The 26,609-nt window shown below is 37.7% G+C and overlaps 1 protein-coding gene across 1 annotated transcript; it reads right to left on the minus strand.

Moving 5' to 3' along the window:
- Positions 1–2,520: 2,520 nt before the first annotated feature.
- LOC121316872 (acetyl-coenzyme A synthetase 2-like, mitochondrial) lies at positions 2,521–26,457 on the minus strand. Its single transcript, XM_041252151.1, has 14 exons — positions 26,055–26,457; positions 24,211–24,307; positions 20,950–21,149; positions 19,665–19,840; positions 18,877–19,029; positions 16,767–16,914; positions 15,715–15,852; positions 15,428–15,520; positions 12,565–12,677; positions 6,629–6,755; positions 5,803–5,930; positions 5,175–5,238; positions 4,217–4,338; positions 2,521–3,375 (listed from the first exon to the last, which is right to left on the minus strand). The coding sequence occupies exons 1-14, from the start codon at positions 26,410–26,412 to the stop codon at positions 3,193–3,195; spliced, it is 2,100 nt and encodes a 699-aa protein (XP_041108085.1). The 5' UTR covers positions 26,413–26,457; the 3' UTR covers positions 2,521–3,192.
- Positions 26,458–26,609: the final 152 nt, after the last annotated feature.

A 26,609-nucleotide genomic window follows, 5' to 3' on the forward strand; every position in this document is an offset into this window, starting at 1 on the left:
GGTGCTATGATAGAGAGAGTACTGGGAATGCAAGCTGGTGATCAGTGCTGACAGCTGCTGAGATTACATTGCAAAACCCCTGGCACGGCTTTGCCCTTTATTACACACAGAATCACATTTTTAAACACATGTCCACTTGACCAACACCGATTGAAAATTGCTCAAACAACTAGATCAGGATTGCTAAACCCGTGGCAATGCAATATTAATGGAAAACAGAAAGAAATATAAAAATGTGAAATGCATGCTGTTCATTGCTTCAACCTTTTTCAGAAATACTACATTACTACTGGTTAGTATGAAAAGAGTAATAAAACACCAAAATGCAATTAATAAAAACATATACAACATAAATACAAAATTGCTGAACCGTATGGATCAAGCATTTTACCTTAAACTAATTTATGACACAGGTACATTTAATTAAAACTTAATTTCTGGTTACATTTAAAATCATTGTAAAGTACATACTGCATTCAGAATAAATGGCTTCTGCAAAAGAATTGTACATTTCACACAATCCCCTAGGGGGCTCTACATTACTGAACTATCAATACCTATATACTAGCCTATTATTCTCAGCATCTAGCTAACATTTTCTGTTTCAGTTTGTGGCCTTACGTTTGATAGTACATTTCCGTGGGTCTTTTATGTCACAGTTTACTGTCTACAGATTGATTTAATGAACCACAATCCCCTGTCATTTTTCATGAACTGCGACTCAGTTCATGATATGTCACAAGCTAGAGGTTGCAGCCAAAGTCTCGAAAATTACACATTAAAACACTTCAGAAAGTATTGACCATGTGCAGACAGACACACCGACCTCCCCCCTTTAGGTGTGTTTTGTGTTTGTCATTGTTTGTTTAAATCTTTTATTTCTTGCTCTGTGAGCAGTGTTTTGTTTTTGTCCAAATATTTTATTTACTTTTGTTGTTTATAGCGCGTCTTTTCAATGCAGTACTTGCTTTTTTTCAGTTCCGGCTTTTGGCCTGATGTCACTGCTCCGCCCAAATATATAATTAAGTATATACTTCTTAATTTGTCAATTAGAACACTTATGGTTCCAGTTACTGTACTTTGCTGCAACAGTTGATCCAATAATGAAATGCCTGCAAAACACCCATATTGAGGCCAAACTCTGCGTTTCACGTGCAAAAATTGTTTACTTGCCATAACGTGGGACTTTAGCAGCCACAAAAAATGTGGCGTATGTAAAGAATGGTTTTCACCTGGTGTGCTGCCCCCGCTATCAAATTAGTACTTTGCCATCATTAATCCATTTAAGTGATATTGAAATGTATTCAAATGAAAAAAAGAGCATGGAATTGGACAGGGATCTGGAATACTAAGCAGGCGCAAAAATTATAATGAGATGTAAGGATTTTGGCTTGCACTTGGGCAATTGCTGACCCTCCAAAAACTTTACACCCCCTCTTACAAGGTGCAAACCATTGTAGAGCCAGTAATTAAAATCTGTATAAAACCACACACCTTCAAAGACTTGTCACTGGCCTCAGGGTGGCTGCTGTGGTACATTTCCTGATGCGGCCACACTTGGCTCTTGTTGAGGACAGGCAGGAAAACATTTGGAGGAGAAGGGCAAGATGGAGAAGACCCTGCATATTCAAACCCAGGGTCATTTGTTTGAGATGCAGGAGGATGCGGTGGTAAGGTGTTATCGTCTCACTCCGCAGGTCATCCTAGACCTAATAGCTGAATTTCACCTTTTCATCACCTAGTTGACTGTCCTCCTGGTAACACTGACAGTATTGACTTTCTCCACTATAGAGGACCATAGGTCCTCTTTGGTAGCATAATTGATGTTGGCTGAGGCTTTTCCAGATAACTCAATTTCATGCTGAGTGACCTCAGCCATAAGGACTCTCAGCTCCTCCTCAGAAAACTTTTCTATTTTTTTTCCATGCACCAAGAGGACTTTGCTGACCTTCATCTGACATATTTTTTTGTTTGGTTTGATTTTCATGGTCCACAAATCTCATACAGCAGCTACTGCTCTCTGTAGGCCCTATTCATCCTAACTCACCTCACCTCTAGGCTGTAAGTGCAGCTGCTAAATACCCTGACGCTCATTGCGACCCTCGTTATCATGATTGCAGCTCATTGTGTGTGCGTGTTGAATAATTTGTATTGCTCTTAAGTTTACATAGACCAAATTGCAAAATAATTGCCTGGCCGCAATGCAATTTGAATTTTGCAGCCGCAATTGTTGCACTTCACCTATCCTTACATCAGCCCCATTATGTACTAATATTCTCTATAGCTGTCTGTGAAACTGTAATACCACTTGCATTGTGGGGGTGGGTAGGACTGTATAAGCAATATACAGGAACATCCAAGTGTTTAAATAAACCACACATGAAACAAACAAGAATACTTTGATTTGAAATGTAACCCATTTATTTTCAATTATAATATATATATATATATATATATATATATATATATATATATATATATATATATATATATATATTTTTTTTAAAATGTATATATTTTTTTACTTAATTATGACAAAGAATAATCACTGCCAACAAAGCCAATATCCTTTACCTAGCACAGCTTCCAAATTCTTGGTGGAAACCAGAAAGCACAAGCATCATTAAAAAATGACATGAATAACAACACATGTAAGCCTTGACATTTTTTAAGTGTTTGTAAGGATATCATAATTATCTGTTCTATAAAGCAAGCTACTGTGTTGTCTAAATATAAACATGAGATATTGCAGATGTTGCAACACAGACTTCTATGTTAGTGTGCCAAGGACAAAATTAATTAGTTACTGTCCATAGAATAACATGCACAATTGTGACCAAGGTGGGTTCATTTGTACCTGCACTGTCCTTTGGCGTCGTTTTCTTTCAAGTACTGACTGGCTAGTATGTGATAAATGCCCTCTTTGGAAACTTAAAAAATGAATGTAATAAATGATGGATTGTGTGAAATAATACACCTGGCCTTGTTTAAATGTATTTGCCCAAAAAGGTGGTCAGTTTAAATAAGTTGCTACATTTGGTCAGCGCTGCTGGCCAATACTTGGAAAAGCAAGTACAGGACAGTACTGGTTTCAGAACCACGTGTCCACCAAAAATATGCCATTACTCAAATCAGGCTCCAACTTTACTGTTATCAGTATGAAAAGGGTTTTAATACAGAGCTAATGTTTTGTTACGAAGACACTTTAGATGACTGGGCGTTGTACTTGTTATATGCCTCCACTATCTCTGTGATTACACTGGGATCATCCAAGGTTGTTATGTCTCCCAGCTCACTGGTTTGGTTGGTTGCGATCTTCCTTAGTACCCTTCTCATGATTTTTCCAGATCGTGTTTTAGGAAGTCGTTTCACTATCTGGAATGAGGAAAAAGCTAAACATTAAAAACAAAATGATGTGTACTAGTTGATTTAAGGGTGTAATGCTAATGGGAATCACTGCAGTAACAGGCTTGATAAAGTAATGACATGTTTATGCTTTGGTCTACATCACGAATTTCACTGTTAGTACACCCACCTCCACGACCGTAATCAGATATGACCTACACCAGCCATATGTTCATGGAAAAATGTAAATGCAACTTATAAAAAACGAATGAACAGGAGGGAAGATTCTCGCATCTAACTCCAGATTCTAATACTCTCATTACATTGTCCTAAATAGTTTCTTCGCAAAGCTTAATTTATAAGTATATTTAAAACTGAAGTGTGGCATTTGTGTACGTATCCTCAGCAGAGGGCAGGGGGAGGATAAGGGGGATAATAAAATGTATAGATTGAACAAATAGTACTTGACACAATTACAAAAAAAAGTAATTCCTTTTTTATTATCCTGACTGAGAAAAAAAAATAAGCCTCAATCATCCATTTAGTGATAAAGCAGCTCCCTAGCCTTTGTTTTAACATTAAGGAGATTATTGATGTAATAATTACTTCTTAGAAACACACAAGCTGAATTAAGGCAATTCCTAGAATTGCCAGCTTTGGGAGAAGCATTCAGTTTCAATTGGAGGATGTTTGTGTTTTAATGAATTACTGTACCCTCAATGTGCCTGTTGAAACAGGTGAAATGCTGCTTGACTAGCTAGTGCAAAGTGTTTTTTTTCTCTCACGAGCTGGCCATCAATTTATGGAAAATAATGTTGCTTTGGTTCAAATATATTTCTGTCAATATATTTCTGACTTCATATGTACTTACCAAAATGTGATCAGGCACAGCGTATTTGGCTATTTTGGAAGCCACAATGACCTTAAGTTCATTAACAACTGCCGACTCAGTAAGGGAAATGTTATCTTTCAATACCACAAAAGCAAATGCAGCTGGAACAGACAAAATGAGGAAAAACGTTACTATAGTTCGCTGGGCATGGCATATTTCACATTTTCACAACACAGGACAGTACACTACACAGAACAGGGCAGCTACTGATAACATACAGTAGGGATACTTTCTTCAGTCAGTAAACCAGCACCATTTTCAGTTTAAGGGATAGAAATAACATGCAGTAGCTGTAGCAGTGATGACATGTTTATCCCCTGTCCAACCTAAAGGGGGTGCTATACTTTACCACTATTTACAGAACATGTTTTTTTTTTTCTATTATGATAATTCCCTCTGTGTTAGAAACCCCCTTCTCTTGCTTTTTATTAGTTAATAATTAAAAAATATTCTTTACTGCAGAAAGATCTAACTGTTCTTAATTACTGGAACTGGCCCCACGACCAGGCAAATGTGTAAATGAACTCTGAGCTGCTATAAAAAGGGTTCAGAGTTCAAGGAGACTGCCTGAATAACAGTAAACCAGCACATTAAGTATTCTATAGGATACTATACCAAGACATGTATATTTTCCGTAGAATTTTGTTATCACATAATGATAGAAACTAATCAGAGGCAAATACATGACCCATGTAGGCAAACAGAGGCTTACTTATTAGGAAGCCACTCAGGAGGTCAACAGGATGATGCAACTGAGAAAGGGGATTTTGTAAAAAGAATAACTATGTTATCATAAGCGTTGCATAGGTCCCTGTGTGAGTAATTTGAAGTTTAAAGACGTCAAGAATTATATTTGCGTAGCAAATTTGTTAGTTATGTGAGGAACAATAAATGTGTGTGCACCATGTTGCAAGTGTGTACACTTTTTTTGACGTACCTTCCCCTTTAATATCATGATGAAAGCCAATCACTGCTGTTTCTGGAACATCAGGATGCTCATCCTAAAAATGAAAATAAAACCTTTTTATATGCATAGTGTTGTTTTAACATATCTTTATGAATTATACATTTAGCAGACACTTTAATCTAAAACAACTAGGAGGTGAACTATGAATCAACAACTGCTGCTGCAGAGTCACTTAGAATAGGACCTCAGTTTCTACATCTCATCCAAAGGAGAAAACACAAGGAGGTTAAGTGACTTGCTCAGGGTCACACACAGTGAGTAGGTGGCTGAGCCAGGATTTGAACTGGGAACCTCCTGATATAAAGACATTTTATTTAACCACTGGACCACCAAGACTATGTTATTTTATTAGGGATACAAATATAACAAAGAATTAGAGTGGAAGAACCAACAAGGAAAGTAGGGCTCTCCACAAAACATTTGAAAGTCTAAAAGTTTCAGAAATACCTTATGTATACAGCAGCAGTATGAAAAAACAACCATTAACTTATAGTTAAAGTTTAGGAAACAGGATCCCTAGTCAATATAAAGGAAACAGCTCAATAGTAAAAATTTACTACTAACTGTTCTCATTTGGCATTAACTGCAAATGTCTTACCATGGCATCCTCAATCTCTGCTGTACCCAGTCGATGCCCACTGATATTGATGACATCATCCATACGGCCTGTAATCTGGTAATACCCTTCCTTAGATCTGTGGGCACCATCACCAGTAAAGTAGTGCCCTTTAGCATGAACAGAAGTGGATGAAGAATCAATTCTGTACATTTGACGATCAATCTAAAATTAATCATGGGTTGGTGTGTGGGTATAGGGCTGTGACGGGTTAACCTGGCCCTGGGCGTATTTCGGGTTATTTTGTGTAGTGTGGGTTATGTAGCACGGGTGATTTAAAATGTATGTTGGTATGTGGGCACGGGAAGTCACAAGTAGTTCATGTGCAGACTGTGACTGATTAGCAGTACTAGTTTTGGGGTTTGTGTTCACTCTATTGTTTGTCTGTTTCTTTTGGCCATCGTGCCGTTTATTTTGGTGTTTCAGTGTTTTGTTTTGTACAAACTGTTTGTTTATTATTAAATCTGCGCAACAGTGCATTTATTGACTCACAGTACTGTGTGTTTCTTCCGAGTCTGACATCACTGCCAAGCCATCCTTACCACAAGGGCCCTTGTAAATGTTAGTGAATATTATATTCAAAAAACACATTAAGGAATCCGGGTAGCTCTTCTGGCATGACTGCTGTGTCTGCAAACTGAAAGCAGATATACCTTCGGCATAATCAGAATGTATGTTTATGTACACAGTCAGATAGTAATTATACTAATGGGGATAGATAAAACAGATATTTGTTATTCAATTGTGATTAGAAAGTAAGAAAAACTGAGGGCGAGGCCTTGTCTGTTGTGCTTTCAGATTCGCTTACCTGGATATGCTTTAAAGTATGCGTCCATGAATCTCTGTTGATCTCCATGAATAGTTCTTGCCATGCCAGGCCACGGTTGACCAATGCACAGAGCTCCAGAGACATTATTTCCTTCCACTCGGTTGCCCTGCCAGTAAACAATGACATACTGTACATTGGCCAAGATGGAAGGGCTATTTCCTGGCCACTGAACCAGGCAATAGAGACCAGCCTTTTGTTTTGCTGAAAGTGTAATAGGACCGATGCGGTAGCTACAAGGGTGGAGATGGGGGAGGCAGTGGGTTGCGTCCAGTACTCTAAAAGGTACTTTATTATTGTATTTTGTGCGCTCTTTAAAAACTAAACGCCAAAAATAAAAGACCCTAACAATACTATACAATGGTATTTTTTTACCCAATAAGATCCTACAAAACAAACAAATTAAAATCTGAAAAAACAAGACAAAAGCAGGCAAAAGAACTGAAAACAAAACCCTAAATCTAATCTGTTGCAAACCCGGCTTGTTTTAATTGATTTGTTAACCTTGTCAAGATGTTCTAATCAGTCTGATCTCCGGGGTCAAGTCACTGTCCCTCACAGCACAACAAATGTAAAGGCAAGAATGCCTGCCTAAAGCACCACAGCCACAGCAAGATAACTGCACAGTATCTCAGTCATTCAGCAGATTAAATACCTGATTGCATTGCACAGAGGGTGTTAAATACAGTGAGCAAATTGGAAAAGTTTTCATTGGGTTTATCTGGAAACTAATAAAGTGACTGAAGTAAAGAGGAAACATGGCCGTAAGCATATGTTATTCCTGGGGGAGCTTTTTTATTCAGTTTTAAGGAGGTAATGAATTAAATGAATTCTTTGGATGCTATTTTAGTGACTATTCCAGAGTGCAGAGGTAGTATTCTTGTGCTTCAGGCCTGAAAACTTTAAGCAAATACAGTGGTCTCCGCATATAGGAACACCTCCTAAGAGAACACATCGCCTAAGAGAACACCCTTGTGTTGAAACAGATTTTTCCCATTGTAAATGCTCCACCTAAAGGAACAGGAACTTCACTTAAAAGAACACCTTTTTGGCACCGCTAGTGATTAGTTCACAACTGATACAGTACTGTTTTGTAACCTGATAACTCATCATCATCATCATCATACTTAAATTCAAAGGGTTTATTCAAATTTTTTTTGGTGTTTTCCGTTCTGGTGAGTTGCTTCACCATTCTGTTAAATAATGTTGTGCATGTCTTGAAAATTAAAACATAAGAACATAGAAAGTTTACAAACGAGAGGAGGCTATTCGGCCCATCATGCTCGTTTGGTTGTTAGTAGCTTATTGATCCCTGAATCTCATGAAGCAGCTTCTTGAAGGATCCCAGGGTGTCAGCCTCAACCACATTATTGGGGAGTTGGTTCCAGACCCTCACGATTCTCTGTGTAAAAAAAAAGTGTCTCCTATTCTGTTCTGAATGCCCCTATATCTAATCTCCATTTGTGACCCCTGGCCCTTGTTTCTTTTTTCAGGTTGTAAAAGTCCCCTGGGTTGACACTGTCAATACCTTTTTAGAATTGAGCCATTTTATTGCTCCTGTACAGGTATTCATAATTAATCTAGAGCTCCTGCTGCTTGCTTAATGTGTGTAGGTGTGCTGTGTTCATTTAGTTTGACAGTTAGTTTATTAACGTTAGTTTGTCTGTTACTTTATTATTATAGTTTATTAACATACACTTGCCTATTACTTTTCTCTTACTTATTCTATTGATTTCATATGTTGATGCATGTGTGCCATGACAAGTGATACATATTAATTAATTTATTGATTCATATTATGTCTGGTGGTCAACTCCATCTTAAAGAACACTTCAGCTAAGAGAACACTTTGCTTGCTTCCCGAGGGGTGTTCTCTTAGCCGGAGAGTACTGTAATGCTTCCTCGATGTGTTTTCCATTTGTACTACTTGACTTTTAATGATGCAAAGTGGACAATAAAGATATCACAAACTGGTCAGGTCACCACTCACCGCTCAGCTTGGAGCAGTTACTGACGTCAGCTATTGTTCAACCCCTCTCTGCTCTCTGGTTGTTTCTCCTTTGCCTTCAAACAGTCCTGCATCACCCCCATCTTAAAAAAACCTCCCTTGATCACTCATCCCACCCAGAACTACCATCCTGGCTCCCTTCTCCCATTCCTTTCTAAAACCCTTGAGTGAAGGGTACATCGCCAGCTCTCTGCATTCTTGTCAACACATTCTCTGCTCAACCCCCTCCAATCTGGTTTTCACCCAGCAAACTCCACTGAAACAGCTCTTCTCTCTGTCACTAATTCTCTACTCTGCCCATGCCGCCTCACTCTCCTCTGTCCTAATTACCTTTGATACAGTTGAACACTGTATTCTCCTGTCCTCCCTCGCTGACATGGGACTCTCCGGCACTGCTCTTGCCTAGTTCTCCTCCTACCTCGCTACCTCACTCTCTGCATCTTGCTCTCTTTCAACAGGTGTCCCCCAAGGCTCAGTCCCTCCTGTTTTTTCTCTACACCAGCTCCTTGGGTCCCCTCATCTCCTCCCATGTCTTCTCGTATCATTTGTATGCTGGTGATGCCCAGATCTTCCTCTCCTTTCCCCCCATCTGACTCCTACATTTCCTCCTGTATCCCTATCTCCCTTTCGGCCATGATGAACTTCACCTGGATGAACTTCATCTCAAACTCAACCTCTCCAAATCAGACCTCTTTTCATTCCCTTCCCTCTTCCTCCCCCACTGCTGATCTCTCTATCTCTGTTCCTCTTGAATCCACCACCCTCTCTCTCTCTCCTCACCCACCAAGAAGCTCAGTTTCACTCTCGACCCCTCCCTCTCCTACTCTCAGCACATCTCTACTCTGGCATGCTCCTGTCGCTTCTTCCTCAGCAACATATGCAGAATTCGCCCATTCCTTACCGACTACTGCACACAGCTCCTAGTACAGGCCCTGGTATTGTCCCACCTTGACAAATGTAACTCCCTCCTCGCCAGCCTCATTGCCTCTGCTATCCACTCCTGCTCATCCAAAACTCTGCTGCTCGTCTTATGTTTTCTCATCCTAGTTTCTCCCACGCTACACCGCTGCTCCGCTCCGCACTGGCTCCCTATCGCTGCTCGCATCCAATTCAAAACTCTTGTACTTGCCTATCGCTGTCTTGACCTTTCTGCTCCCTCCTATCTCCAGACTATTATTTCTCCCTACACCCCCTCTTGCCCCCCCCGCTTCCAGAGCCCGCTCCTTCTCCTCCTCTCCTGTCAGTGGTGGAACGATCTACTCACCGCACCTCCTCAAGACACATCTGTTCTGACAGCATCTGTAAACCTCACAACTCTCGACTATACTGGACTATATGACACCCAATTGTAACAGTTCTTGCATCAGCTTGTACTTGAACTGAACAGCTCCATACTTTGCTGTATGCTACCACTGCTCATAATTATAACTACCTCCCATATATTTTACTTGATTTTACTCTTACAGATTTCCTCGTTCACGTTTTTGTAATTGCTCTTATTTGAGCTTGTTTTCACCCATTTTTGTACTCATTACCTGCTCTTACTGGACTTGTATAAGCAAATATTTTTTTTTCTATAAGTTAACTGATCTCAGTCAAACTCATCCTTATATGTAATTGTTTAATATATTCTTTATCTTACTCTTATTCAAATTTGATATTATTTGCCATTGATTTTATTGTACTTTATAACTGCTCTTATCTGTAATGTGATATTCTGTAATGTGATACTCTGCACTGTAATCAGTGTTGGGGTCGTTAATGATAAAAAGTAATGTATTAGTCGTTATTCGTTTCTTGAGAAAAAAAGTAATAATATTAGTATTACATATTAGTTCATTTAAAAAATAGCGCGCTATATTACTCGTTATATTACCCACTACATTCCTTCCTTTTGCCCTGAGAAACAATTGTGACTAATCTCCATAGTCTGGTAATACGTTTTTTAAAGGTATGACAAACAAATAAACTTGTAAGGCCGTGGGTTACCTTAGTTCTCGGGTCAGTAACGTGGACAACTGCAAATGAATCAGGCTGGGCGATATTATCTTGCTTCCACTCAAGTTTTATTAATCAGCGACTTCATTACAAAGGCTCAGCAATAATAGAAAACAAAGTAATCTGCCAGTAGTATGTTCTAAACTGTGTTACAATGAAAACAGTAAATAAAAATAAAATGGAAGCACAGTAGGGATCGTTGCGCACTCCACAACATCTCCTGCACAAACAAACACTCCTCACAGCATTCTCATTAGCCATGTAAACACTGTAAAATCACACTAAAAATTGCAATTTGCTAGCTTCGCAAAACTAACACCACTTAATCATTTACTTTCAATACATATGAACGAAGTCATTAACTCGTCCATATCAGGAAACAAAACAAAAAAAAAAAAAAAAAAAAAAAAGCAGCAGAAATCTTGGCAAAAGGTTATGGTCAATGTTGTCTGTATTAAACTACACGAACTTTGAACAAAAAAAGTTTTTGAACCCGTCCTCATTTTTACTGTGAATGCAATTTGACTTCTTCAAATCATAGGTTCAATGTTTAGTTTAAAAAGCCAAGTAATCTTTGTTGTATCGCATCAATTGCAGTACACTGCAAGGCACGGGGTTATTCTCTCGATACCGGTAGGCTATGTTCTTTTAATTACCAAACAGTCCAAGTGGTGCCACTGCGTAAACATTACATGCTGTGTGTACTTGTACAGTGATTCTGATATGGCGCACATAAGTAAATAAGTCTTTTTGAATTTACTGCTGCTTGCTTCTATTTTAAACATCACATAATTTAATAATAATGTAATAATGTAGCGAGAAAACACTCGTTTATTTTTTACGAAAACTGTAATATTATTATTCAAATTAAAACTCTATCGCGTTATATTAACTCGTTATTACAGTAGAGCGTTACGTTACTGACACGTTACCCCAAACTGACTGTAAAATTTTATAAATTGATATTTTGTACTGTGATATTTTGTAACAACTGTAAGTCGCCCTGGATAAGCCATCTGTTAAGAAATAAATAATAATAATGTTATTAATTCAATATTTAAAGAGAGACATCGACTTCTTAGCGCAAAGGTGCTCTTAAACTGTGGTGTTTGGTGTACAAAACAGCAAGAAATGTACAAATACATTTTTTAAAAATTGTATTTGCCCCTGGTATTCATACAATTCATCAAAAATTAAGAAAAAACCCTACATTAGCACCTGCTTTTATGGCATTTACAAGGTATGTGTTGCTGTATAGAACACCTAGTTTGCTCATAGCTAACCATGCAAAACAAATGCTATTTCGCACTGTGATTACATAGCAGCCATCTTGTGTGGCATTTTGATATATTAAACAAATATTGCTCACATTTTCTAGTAATGCCAGAGAAGGAAAAGAGTGGCAGACATAAGCATACAAAGGATGAGGTCAAACAGGATCAGTCACTTACAGGACCTTTTAATGAATGTAAACACTGCTCAAACCCCACAGTGCTGTATAGCATTGGCACAGGAGACCATATGGGTAGTACTCAGCCCATAAGCCACTTTTAGAGAGATTAAACCCAGTTGATTATCTCTCAACACGCCTTCCCTCGTTGCTCTATGACAAGCAACTGCCACTGCATTGTAGTTTTTATTCTCTTATTAAATACATGGCTGGATTTTCTGGGTTATTAACTAACTCCTACTTAACTGTTAGGCTTGAGGTAACGTCTAGGTAGGTTTCTTGTACATTTTGGACACTCTGTTTTATTACTTCCCCAAGTTATACTGCTGCTGTGCTCCTGCTCTTTTGTCTCGTTATACTGTATCTTGGTATCAGTCATTAACCCTCCTTTCTTCAGAACATTTCAATGCTATGCCATTGCTATGCTGGTGCTTGAGTAGCATCTTGAATAAAAGCAGTTACCTTTTCATCCATCAAAACAGGCTGGATACCGAAGAAGGGCCTCATTGCCATGGCAGGGACGATCTCTGCTCCTTGCTCGGATGGTCTCGGGCTGATGCAGATTCCTCCAGTCTCTGATGATAAGGAGACAGATACAGCAGAGCTTTAATTCTATACAATTCACGTAGATTTAAACATATACAACCATCAGATTTGATCTGCGTCTGACTGCACCAAAAACCAAACCAGCTAGGTAATGTGGGGAGCTGCTTACTTATTTAATGTAATGCCCACTTTAAAAAAAAAGGAGGGACAATCCCTTTGAGGTTTCTGATAAGTCTTTGTTTTATAAGAACAACCGGCTTTCGGGTCTTACAAGCAATCAGATTACTACAGATCTGCAGGGAAACTAAAACCACATTCATAAATTGTTTTACGGTATTAGACAGATTTTTGACGATGCCCTTAATAGAGCTGTTGGTGTGAAGCCCTTAATGTGTCTTACACTAACATATGGCATCAAATGTAATGGAATGGAGTCATGCATTTTAAGAGACCAGCATTTACTACCTTATCAGAAACCTTGTGACCTGATCTTAACTCCTCCAAAATTCTCAGTGCAGTGCAGATGTTGTTTACAATAATCATAATTTGTGTTAAGCTACTGATATCAGCTGAGTATCAGACAGAATTAGTGTAGACCAGTATAAAATATATACCCACAAATAAAGATTTAAACTATTAAAAAAAAAACTATTAAGCTATTGCTATACCTGTAAAACATAGGGTACAATTGTGACATGGTATTTTTTATATTCATTTTAAATTCAATTAAGTAAAATAGCCTTTAAAATGTTAATATACAGCCTTTTCTTGACTTGTTAAATGTATTAATAAATTAAAGAGACTCATGCGGTCAACAGAAAATATACCATAATTTAAATATCAATAAGGCCTTGACTAAATCAAAATGACGATGCCTTCACAGTCATCATAAAGTATAGCTACTGTGGCTCTGTAAACATTGATTTAATTTAGCCAGTTTAAAATGGTTGAATTATTTTAGATCTTTTTCAAACACAGAGTCTGATTAATATTCAGAAGCAATCCCACCTGAACTGCGACTACATGCTCTTGGTTCAAACTTCCCAACAAACAGACAACTGTCAATCGAGCACTGTGCCAAAAACACTGCAACCTTTCTAGCCAATGGAAGCACACACTGATATTTTAACCAATGAAAATCCAGCCTCACTCAAAACTGCTTCAGCCAATAATATTGCAGTTTATTAGCAGGGCGTTTCAAAAAATATTCTGTTTAACAAGATATACTCGACTCCGCTGATTTTCAATGGAGACTTCCGTCTCACTGCGCGCAAAGCATTGTGGGATATAGAGAGTTATGGGAAAACAAATTCTATGGAGAGACAATGGAGGGGTAAGAAATGTTGTTGGTTTTCGCCATGTTCAGAAAATGCATAAAACTTATGAAGTAGATTTCACATTTGCCCAAGGCCTTTTGAAAAAAACAGCAACATTAGCAAATTATGACAATACCTAATTATTATGTATTAAGTTTGTCTGTTTCTTGGGAAGTTTGCAGGGAAGTTCGTCTGGTTGACTGGAAATTTAGAGGTCCATACAGCCTTTCATATTAATTAATTGACAGATTAATTAATGAATTATTAGATGAATTAACAAATATGTTTATGAATTCTGTATGAATTGACAAATTTATGGACGAATTGCTGGACAAATTGACTAATTATTGATCTGGATAGTTCTGGCACAAATGGCGCTCCATACTGCACTCTGGTTGATTATTGTGGCAGGATGGCTGTAGTGGTGAAGTCACAGACCAAGCAGCAGTTTGGAGACACAGGAAAATGCAGGGCTTAAACTGCCGTAGCAGTGTATTTATTACATGAACAAAAGTAAAACAAACAAAGCACTTTTCAAAATACAAAACAAAATGGCACGAGGGCCAAACAAAAGTGTTTCAAAATACAACACAGGAACAAATAAATCAAATGAAACGAGTACTACTCTGGTAGTCAAGGGTAGATAGCAATTGTTTTTATTTAAATTTTTATTTAATTTAAAGTGCTGTACATAGCTTTGTTCTACTCCAGAAAGAGAACATGTATTTACTATTTTAACTTGTTGCTGTCTCAGATTTAAAATGTTTTGTATGCTATAAAAAGAACCACAAAAACAATATACTTTAAACAAAGGGGCATATTTCAAAAGTGTTTTATCGACTGTAATTTCCCCCTATTGTAGGTTACAAAATGAGACATAAATACGTCCTTTAGTGACCTGAGAATAATATTTAAATTACAGACTACAGTAAACATTTGTTTTAACTAGCGCAGCATGGAGATCTCTTAAAACTTTACAATGCATTAGTAAGACCTCATCAAGAATATTGTGTTCAGTTCTGGTCACCTTGCTACAAAAAGGATATTGCTGCTCTAGAAAGAGTGCAAAGAAAAGCGACCAGAATTATTCCAGGTTTAAAAAGCATATGCAGACAGGCTAAAAGAATTTAATCTATTCAGTCGAACAAAGAAGTCTACGTGGCGATCTGATTCAAGCATTCAAAATCCTAAAAGGTATTGACAATGTCGACCCAAGGGATTTTTTTTTGACCTGAAAAAAGAAACAAGGACCATGGGTCACAAATGGAGATTAGATAAAGGGAAATTCAGAACAGAAAATAGGAGGCACTTTTTTTACACAGAGAATTGTGTGGGTCTGGAACCAACTCCCCAGTAATGTTGTTGAAGCTGACACCCTGGGATCCTTCAAGAAGCTGCTTGATGAGATTCTGGAATCAGATTCTGTGGATGGAACTTGGTGATTGGTGAAAATTACTCCTTACCCGTTTGCCACCATGTATCCACCAGTGTGCACCGGCCATCTCCAACTACACTGTAGTACCACTCCCAAGCTTCGTTATTGATTGGTTCACCAACTGCAAGGGAAGAATAGACAAAAAGAAAAGCTCTACATGATTAAATTAAACCGGTACTACTTTTAACTTTCACAATTCTGGCATTGCACAAAATTGCAAAGGGCGTTACGTAGGGTCTGATTTTGGGAGGGACTGCCATTTTTGGATCCACACTAACATTGACAAGTCAGTTGATCCATTTGGACTTCACTTACCAGACCCCAGTGTTTTCAGGGAGGACCGGTCATACTTCTTCACCCAGCTCTCCCCATACTTCAGCAGGAGCCGGATAGCAGTGGGGGCACCATAAAACTGATTAATCCTCAAGCGCTGCACCATCTCCCAGTATCGACCTTGAGCATCCCCACACACCCAACAAAAAAAGCCATCACAAAACAGGAATTGAATTTGGAGTCAGGAGTCAAATTAAAGCCGTCTGCCACTACAATTAATGCACCTTTCTGTTTTACATGAAAGTGTTTCCCATCTTCTTTGAATAAAATGCAATGCAAACTGGTGACAGTTAATATGTAGTTATAAAATATTAATTAATTAACAGGTGTTATTAATTTAATTAGTAATCGTAACTAATCATACTCAATCTGCTCAGTGTATGTATATGCATGGGAATTTATTTACAATCCCTTCTACTGCTAGTATGAAGATAGCAAAAAAAAGGGTAGAACATATATATATATATATATATATATATATATATATATATATATTATATATATATAATATATATTATATATTGTGGATGTTTGAGTCTAATCAGATAGATCATTTTTTTTAAATTTAATTTCTAAGTGATAAATTGTGTCACAGTTATGTCAGCCAGTTTAACTGCACTGCCGATATCTGGAAACTACACGTGCCCCATCAAGGGTTTTCGTTTACTTAATTAGCAAATGTTAATCCTATAGGGTTTAAAACCCCACTATAAAAATTCACCCGCGGGGGCATTTAATCTTAGCAGGTAATGGACCTTCACCCTATGGTTGCTGTATTGTACAGCTGTCGATAGATGTGGTTTTCCCTACTACATGAGTATTTTTGTCTTGGCCAAGTACTAAGTTGAGAGGTAATTTAACATTATTATTATTATTTATTATTATTATTATTATTATTATTATTATTATTATTATTATTAGTAGTAGTAGTAGTAGTAGTAGTAGTATTAAGATGCTTCCACTTTAGGCAAGCTTGCAGTGCACAGCAACAAAATCCTTAGCAGCGGCACAGAAATCCAACTTAAATATCTTACCAGGGTCTGGATAAACAGGAGTGCTCTCGAAGAGGACAGTGGTGGCACCATTGCAAAGAGGGCCGTACACCACGTAACTGTGGCCTGTGACCCACCCGATGTCTGCCACACAGCCAAAGACATCACCTGGCTGGTAGTCAAAGACATACTAAAAGGGGGAAAAAAAAGATAATAAGGGTTTTTTTTTTTTTTTAATACAGCTGCTATGATTTTTTTTTTCCATTAGAACATTTTCTAAATGTTACCTTTGTTAATTCCATGTTGAAAAAAAATTAATCCATATAAACTTTGATCACAAATTCTGAGGTAAGTAAAGAATAAAGTGTAGACAAGCACTGTATTGATCAGTCCAAGACAGTGTGCAGGGACCCTATGCAGACAGACTGCCAACAAAAGTAAGAGGCCACCCCCTTATAAAAGTAGCCACACAGTTAGACAGTGATTTCCAAACATATATACATAAATGGTATATCAGTGCCAGCCCCAAGCAGGCTGGCTCTAAACAAACCCAGTGCCAATCTTTGACATGCACAGGGTTTCATGTTATAACCCAGACAGATATGCAGAAATGAGTATTTATTGAAAATAAATGTAGACAGTACTCCCTCCTTGTTTTGTTTTTCTAAATAGTTTCTTAATGGACCACAAGTCTGTCGTCAGATCAGAGGGTTGAGGACATAAGTAGCTTTTGTGGTCATGCTTTCATGAATTCTATTTTAATTGTATGTTTTGCTTTAACCAAGATTATTTATGCATATTAACAGTGAGTTACCTAAAACAGAATCAGATGTACAGTATATCAATGTGTTATACATACAAAATACATTTGTTGCCCAATTCACTACCCCTTCTTATTTACACAACTTCAAACTTGGCCTTATAAATTCTTATTTTCTTTCAAGTAAATGTATCGTTTTCAAATGTTTTGTGTAAATATGTAATGTATATATATATATATATATATATATATATATATATATATATATATATATATATATATGGTGGTGGGTGTGTTTACCTTTTCAATGATTTTGGTCATTTCTATGAATGTGTGTTTGGGTTATCTAAAAAAAATATTATTCATGGTCTTCAGAAAAAGTCTATTAACAGTGTAGTAAGTATATTTATCTGAACTTAAGTAACTAATAAGTGACTTACACTTTAAGTAAGAGGGTTAGCAATTTTTTTTAATTTCTTATAGGAAAACGGAGCACCTGGGTACTAAAACCCAGGAAGCCTGTCATAGACTATTAATGTCAAGGTTAACTTTTTTTTTTTTTTTTTTTAACAATATGCTAGAAAGGGCTGAATTCTCCCCAGTGCAACCTTCTGACAATATGGGAATTAGTGCTTTCATTACATTCCAAGAATTGTGGATAATTCCCAGCTAAGCCATCTGAGCTGTCAGAGATTCTGGTGGACCGCCAATCTCTCTTCAGCCACAGGGGTGACCATTAGCCTCAGCGTCGCTTGACACCAATCAGGATGTTACCCATTACATTTAACAATCCCTTGTCACTTAGCCCAGGGGTCAGCAATATATGGCTCTGGAGATTGCAGTGAAACTAACAGAACAATTATTTTATGGCCATTTAAAATCATTAACATGTTTGTAACCCAGCTGCAAAGCTACTCACCCCATTGCTCTATTAGGTCCAAATACAGGCTTTCATTGTTACATTTAATGCTAATGCCATGTTTAGATTGGTCGATCCTCTTGTCAGCAACTCTTTTTTTCTATAAATGTGAACACTGAAGTAAATTAAAATGTATTATTTGATGGGATTCTTTATGTCATCTACATTTTCATATTTCTTACCTTTTAAAAATTGTATTATATATGTTGTCTATCACTGTCTATTGCTGTTTCCTCTTTACCATGCTTACTTACTATTCCAGCATAGTAAATACCTTATATCAACCACTTTTAAATGCTGGACTTCTGAACTGATATGGTTTGAAAAATGACTACCAGGGGTGTGCAGCTGTTATGTCTGTCCGCTCTGAAACTCTGATTTTGTATAGAGATTTTCCATGTAATAACTCACAGTTGCCACAGTTGCACAGTGGGCAGCAATAACATAGTGGTCACTCCTAGAATCTGACCTACCTGGTGTGTGAGTGCAGCATACAGCAGGTACCCTGCCTGGGTGTGGACGATTCCTTTGGGTTTCCCAGTGCTTCCCGAAGTGTACAACATGAAGAGCATGTCCTCGCTTCCCAGGACCTCAGGGTCACACACGAGCGACTCCTTCGCCATTTCCTGAGGGAGATTTTAAAAAATAACAACAACGCTTGTATTCAGGAAAACCCTACTTGCTTGTAACGTATTCAGTTCTTGTCCCTCTTGCATCGCTTTTATACAGAGCGTGTTTTGACATGTCAACGGCATATCTTCAGGACATAACAGCCCCCTGACCTCAGAGTAATTATCCACTACCAGGTACTTCCCCAGATAAGGCAGACCATGTCAACACTCTGTGTAACTAAAATGAGCAGCAGGGTGGAATCTAACCAGCAAAACTGTCTTAAAAGGACGTGGCTGGGAAGGGAGCGTAACGTTTTGGTGAATTGGTCAGATTTCTATATGCATATGCAGTGAATGTTTTTGTGCAAGACCAAACATATTTCCCTTATGAATGGAAAAAGCTTTAGTAGAACATTTCAACAAGGCCTCCATTGAATCAACTCTTTTCAGTGCCTCTGAGGCCATGAATTGGATATTGGTCAGAATTAGTAAGGGGACTATGACCACAATGTGGGTAAAAATAGGTTGGGAGGCTTTGACAAAATTGGCCTTTTGACACAAATTTGTTTTTTATGAATTATAAATCGAAACTGAACTTGAAATGCCTCGCTGAAATTTCTGAGGGATAAATATGTTTTCACTGTACTTACCTCCTCAAGCTGGATATCGATTTCACTCATGGGCACTTTGTTTTCTGTTCTGTTGGCCACAAACACATGTTTCACTGTGGGGCAAGTCTTCACAGCTTCGTCAACGGTCTTCTTCAGTTCTGTCACCCTCCCGCCTCTCAATCCTTGGTTACTAGTGATAACAGCCCTGCACTGGGCTGCAAAAATATGTTTAGAATTTTTTCTAAGGGCAATGCTAACTTACTCCTGCATTATTTATATTTTTCCTGGGTCTCTAAACTATTCCACAATACATGCGTATCAATATTTACTGTAGGATACTAGTGGGTGAGTAAAGAAACAATTGTAAATATATGTGCTAAAAGATACATGGTTGTCCAGAATAGCAAACAATTACAACCAAAAAGCATTATATACCAGTATATAGGTTTTGCAGTTATCACTGGGGATTTCACTACATTTTATCGGCAGAAAATTCAGTGATGAAGGTGACAGAGGGTTGTTTGCTTAAGACTCGCACCATTTATTTTGGTTAGCAGCCTCAACATTTAATCTCGTGACTTGTAGTGTGTACAGAATAATAAGTACAAAATGCCCTTCCTCTAAAGTCATTTCAAGTCAACAATTACCTCATGTGATCTGCAGTAAAGAAGGAAGGTCAGATCATGTTACCACTGTTACTCTTATGAAAGCCTACAGTGGTATACCATGGTAAAAGCACAGCCATAAAGCATTGTAAAAGGATAGTACAAACATGGTACAGTGCGCACACACAAGGTAAATACCTGAGAAGGAAGGTAAAACTCATGAAATGCATAGTAAAACGCTGTGTAGTAGTAAAGGAAGTCTTCTAGTTTAAAGACAGGGCTACAGAACCTATTGTACATTTCCCCACAATTAAAACATATTCTAACCTTTATTATTCAAGTTTTTTTTTTTATTTCCTTTCCATTTTTCTCAACTCTGTTAGCCCTACCTATATGACCTTTCCATTATATATATATATATATATTATATATATGATTTATATATATAACTCTCTTATATATCATGTTACTATCATACTATGTTACCATTTGAGCACATGTTAAGCACCATTTTATACAATGATAGTAAAAAATATGGTAAAAACACAAGCACACATGATAAATCACAACAACAAAAAAAAAAAAACATGGATATCCTCCATAAAGCACATGTAATGAATAATAAAGAACTTGGGGACAGCAAAGTTAACTGTAAAAAGTGTTTCTCTGCTCCACTCAACCTTTCTCTATTCACCAATACAATGACCCCAGATACCCACCATCCTGAATTCTCCCAGCAAGAGCTTCAGCACTGAAACCAGCGAAGACCACTGTGTGCACCGCACCGATCCTGGCACAGGCCAGCATGGCAGCCACAGCCAGGGGGGAGACGGGCATGTAGATGGCAACCCGTTCCCCTTTCTGCACGCCATGTCTTCTCAAAGTGTTAGCAAGCTGGCACGTCGTTTCTAAAAGCTCCCTGTGTCAAATCATGCAATGAGTAAGGGCTGAGGGTACAAAAGGCTTACAATAAGTTAAAAACCCTGCCATTTAACATTTAGTAATACAAAAAACAGTAGTAAAACAATGTGTACTTAACTCCCTTGAAATGGCATACCTTAAATCTGGGCTTGAAACTGTTTAACCATCCCCTCTATGCATGTACGAGATTAAATTCTCTGCTCTGGCTCTGATAAAAACTAGAAGTTAGAGAACGTATTCAGAATGCTGCCCGCTTTGAAGTGCTGGTGGACATGTGTTTAACTGAAACGTACATATTTTGTTTGTTCAGGACTTTATTTTTGTGGTTTATTTTGTGTTAATAACTTATTTTCTACCGGTACTTGTTTTCACTTCCATAAAAAAGTACACAAGAACTGAATCGTGAATTCATTTAAGAGTAACCCTTAACACATGAATCAAAATTAATGTATTTTTTCACTCTCCTCAGTAAACATTATTTTTTATGAAGAAGTAGAAATAAATAATAAAAAAGTATAACAAAAGTAATAAAAAATAAAAAAGTATTTCTTTATTACAATGAAGAAACTACATTTCACTGAAATGCACACATGATAAATCTGAAATACATACCGGAAAATTCATTAAAGCAGTTATTTTTCTTTATTGACCGTTAATACTAAAATACATTTTTGAGAAGGAACATGGTATTTCAAATGTCCACCCACACATTGCAGCATTTTGGGTTGTTTTTGGGACTGAAATGAGACTGCAACCGTGAGTAGATGACGGCTCAAGCTGTTTATTTTTTACATTAATTCAATAATCACAAAATAAAATCATAAAGAGAGGGAAAGGCAACTGGGAGTCAAAAATGAAAATAAATTGTTGTAGTACTTTTTCTTTTACCCCACCTTTCCCGATCTTTTCCCCACACCCCATTTTATGACCTTGTTTCCTCTGCCCACCAGTCATCCAATTGTATTGAAAATATTCCTGATTATTTAAACTGTAGGCTATAGATAATGTTCAAACGGTTGGACTATGCAAATATAACAGCTAAATACCAATTTGGGCACTTACAATCTGGCCTATCTAAATTTCCTCCTGTAGTTCAACTGGCTAAGCAAATCCTCACTTCTCCCATTTTAACTGTTTTGTCAGTGTGCTGGCACAGAATAGCTGTAATTAACATTGTTAACCCATCTCAATTTTTTAATTACATCATGAATATTTGACGATGATGAAACAAGCTGAAACATGTTTTTAGCTATAATTCCCTGAACAAAACTGATCACTTTACACTCATTGTAAGGAAGATGTAGTCACTACACTACATACTGCTTGTTTCATAAAATAAATACAGTCTGCCTGATGAAGCACATAACAAATGTAGAATTAGCAAGAAACAATAGGGGGATTCATTAGGTGTTTGAATTAAAAAGGGTGCAATATAAATCTGGTGATATGGAGCAATGAATCTGCTAGCAGGGGTCTCCTATCCTGGTTTGGAGGGCCGCTGTCCATCCTGGTTTTTGTTCCAACTGTACCCTAAATTACTTAATTGGACCAATGAATTTCTTACTAGAAGCTTAATTGGTCCAATTAAGTAATTTAGGGTACAGTTGGAACAAAAACCAGGAGGGACACCAGTCCTCCAGGACCAGGATTGGAGACCCCTGATCTAGACAGTTATTAAATGGCACAGGTTGATACATTTAAGGTGTGAATTCAATCAACATCAGGAATGCCTACGGATTGTTAGAAGCATCAACTACAACAGAGTATCAATCTAGGCATTAAGTGGGTCACACAGATTGATGCAATTAACTTGTGTTATTCTATCATTCTTGCAGTTATCCCTTTTATGGCCAGTGTAAATGTTTCCACATGAGAAGGACTATATAGTAAATGGTTGAGGGGCACATGTTTACACATTACTTGTACTTTGCACAAGAATGTCTGTAATCTCTCACTAGATGTAATGATTACTACTGTACAATGTATTTCATTTTTTTCCCATTATAGTTGCATAGTCCAAATTTTTAAACAGTACTATCACCTACAGTATAAACTATCAGGAATACATATGGAAAATGTTGATTAATGCAATACAATATGATGTATTTGAAGTTGTTGGAGGGCACTGGTCTCTTAAACCCAGAAAGTGTGATAAACCCCTACTCATGGCTATATATGATGGACATTACATTTTTGGAATGCCATGTTCCTTCTCAAAAATGTGTTTTAATATTAGCCTTTAATAAAAGAAAATGACTGCTTTATTGTGTGAGTGCAGGGGTTGCATGGTGGTGTGTGCGTGCTGGGGTTGCATGATGGCGTGTGCGTGCAAGGTTGCATGGTGGTGTGTTCTTGCAGGGGTTGCGTGTTGTGTGTGCGTGCTGGGGTTGCATGGTGGTGTATGCGTGCTGGGGTTGCATGGTGGTGTGTGCGTGCAGGGGTTGCATGGTGGTGTGTGCGTGCAGGGGTTGCATGTGGTGTGTGCTTGCTGGGGTTGCATGGTGGTGTGTGCGTGCAGGGGTTGCATGGTGGTGTGTGCGTGCAGGGGTTGCATGTGGTGTGTGCGTGCTGGGGTTGCATTGTGGTGTGTGCGTGCAGGGGTTGCATGGTGGTGTGTGCGTGCTGGGGTTGCATGGTGGTGTGTTCTTGTAGGGGTTGCATGTTGTGTGTGGCTGTGCATGGAGGGGAATTGGAGTGCAGGTTTGGCGCGAAAGATGGGGGGCGGGGGAAACAAGGTCATATAATGGGGTGCAGGGAAAGGACTGGGAAGTGTACAGTAAAAAAAACAATTACTACAAACTTTAATTTTCATTGTCGACTCCCAGTTCCCTTTTCCTCACTTTATGATTTTATTTTGTGATTATTGAATTATTGTAAAAAAAGAAACGGCTTGAGAGCCTTCATCTACTCACGGTTGCAGTCTCAAGTATGTCTCAAAAAGAACCTGTAACGCTACTGCTGACCCTAATCCTAAAAAGAAGGATGACCATAACTTTCCACTGCTTGAGCTTAACAGCACACAGGATATGAATGTCACACAGAGGAGAAACATGGCATACCTGTATGTTATCTTGACCTCAGTGCCAGGCTCGTCTTTCTCCCAGATCAATGCAACTCTGTCAGGTGTCTTATGGACATGCTGGTCTAAGCAGTTCACTGTCAACAGAAAAGATTCAGTTATTATAGTGCTCTGCTTGTAACTAGATAACTATCAAGGAACTACTATAATCTAAATCATTGAATTGCATTAGAAGATGTAGACCATACATACAAAACAATTTTATGCAGACATATGCTTATTAACTAATTGCAGCAGACAATGTAATATGTTTTGTGTGGCAGTAATTCTCAAAGATATAAAACAAGAAAGAAACTACTTAAGACAACCACTCAATTAAATGCCTGGGTTTGTTTGTGTTGTATCACCGTTTTTGACAGCAGTTCAATTGCATTTATGTGATAACCTCCTACTAAAGAAATCCAGCCCACTTATGGCAATTCACTGTTAGTATCGCATCGTTTTAGGACACTCGAGACCTCCTGAGTGACATTAATTTACAATTTACTATAATGGGCACTGACTCCATTACATCCCACAACAATGTTTAAAGAGAATCGCGTCACTGGGTATTCAAATTACAGTAAATAACATACTGTAAAAAAAAATTATGTTAATTTACAGTAACTTTTATGCACTTTTACGGAAGATAAAATCCTGGGGTTTTTTTTGTTTTTTTTTTACAGAAATATCAGGTAAATTTACATCACATTACAGTATTTTAACGGAATAAAATCAATTTATATTCATAGTACTTTCTCTGTAAAAAATAGAGTTGTATTCATTACAAAAACAACAATCGTGCAGAGAAAATAAATCTGTCAACCATTTACAGCTTGTGTTATCCAATACAAGCACCGTTTCATTAAATTATTTAACAAAATGCCTACAGCAGGGCTCACCCTACCAATTCTAACCACTCCCTCGCTGACTGTGACGCACGGGGGTAAAGAGAACAACACATTCAACACACCCACAACACCAAGAAGAGATCAGTAAATACAAGAAACACAACAACAAAACACCAGTTCCAACTATTTACAGGTAAATTACGTTGATTTCCCATATCTCCATAAGCCCCCTACGCAATATGCAAAGCGACGTCAGAAAGGTGTTTTTGAATTCATTACAAGAACTGCTTTGTAAAAAAAAAAAAAAAATCTAATTGTTAGAATTTGAATTCCAGTATTTTTCTGTTAACAAATACAGTATTTTCTCCTGTAAAACTATGGATTTTTTTTTTTTTTTTACAGTACAGACAGTCAATAGATCTCGACCTTGCGTGTTTAATTCTCAGGTATAAGTACAGGTATTTTGTATTGATTTAGATCCCAATCAATTGGTAAGTAAAACATAATTCATAAAATAAGTGATAAACATAGTCATGGGAAAATGATCAGAGATATGGTAGTTATATAAGACCTCTGTAAGTGCACATTTTAAACCCCAGACAGAGGAAGTAGAGTTAGATTATATTGGTATTAGAATGTACTGCTGATTTTTAAGTAACACACAACTTTACTTCGTTAAATATCTACTAAGCTGTACATACTGATTGTACAAACTAACATATGGACCAATTCGTGAACAACGTTTACCAAAGAACTATGATTATAATTATTAAAGCAATATTATGTCGTTTACCAAAGTAAGCTTGCACGGTGTTGTTTTCGTATATTTATAATTATGCTGTGCATTTGTCGTGATTTACCATAGTATATTTACCATCTAGTTTTACAGTTTATTACACGTTGCTAAGCGATGCCAACGGTAAAGTTCTTAAAGGGTGATGTTCAGTAATATCCGTAATGTACGTCTGTTCTTAGCGAATTTAGGCTTACTTACCCGACACATTTAGCTGCCCTCCACAAAACCAGTTTATCTTCCCTTGTCTGATGTCACAGTCTATTACCTGATCGAATGGTTTGCTCCATAACAACTTTTCCTTTGCAAGAGCGCCCCAGAATGTGCCTGGGTCTTGTATTGAAAGTTCATAAAGTTCTTTGTAGGATCTCAGACCATAGGGAGAACTGACTTCAGACATTAAAGAGTTTACATTTTTTCCAGATACACTGCTGTAAGTATTTCTTGTGTATGGAAAGCTTTTATGCAAAGCTATAATCCCTCTTCTGCATTTTGTTCGGAAAATATAGTGCTTGCAAAGCAGCTGCAACGCACTGCTGCCTACATTTGACGCTGCCATATTTTAGTCTGTACGTGTTCCTCAAAAACCTGTTCAGGTAGCACAAGTAATGGGTGTGGCAGATGCCTGTCATATGTGCCAGTGACAAGCAAGAGTCAGATAGCCTATCAATGTACTGTAGCTGGATTCGTGAAAAAAAAATAAAAAAAATAAAAAATTACCATAGAACGTGTAACCCTGTGTTGCCCCTAGTGTCC

This window comes from Polyodon spathula, chromosome 6 (genome assembly GCF_017654505.1).
Source record: "Polyodon spathula isolate WHYD16114869_AA chromosome 6, ASM1765450v1, whole genome shotgun sequence".
Lineage (NCBI taxonomy): Eukaryota > Metazoa > Chordata > Actinopteri > Acipenseriformes > Polyodontidae > Polyodon > Polyodon spathula.

What these genes read in the sequence shown, in the direction of transcription:
- LOC121316872 (XM_041252151.1), bottom strand. Translation starts at nt 26,412, where the DNA reads ATGGCAGCGTCAAATGTAGGCAGCAGTGCGTTGCAGCTGCTTTGCAAG. An exon ending in ATGCTGCACTCACACACCAG is followed by an intron (nt 16,915 to 18,876) that starts GTAGGTCAGATT and finishes TCCCCCTTTTAG; the next exon opens with TATGTCTTTGACTACCAGCC. An exon ending in CTGTGCCTGATCACATTTTG is followed by an intron (nt 3,376 to 4,216) that starts GTAAGTACATAT and finishes TCCTCATTCCAG; the next exon opens with ATAGTGAAACGACTTCCTAA.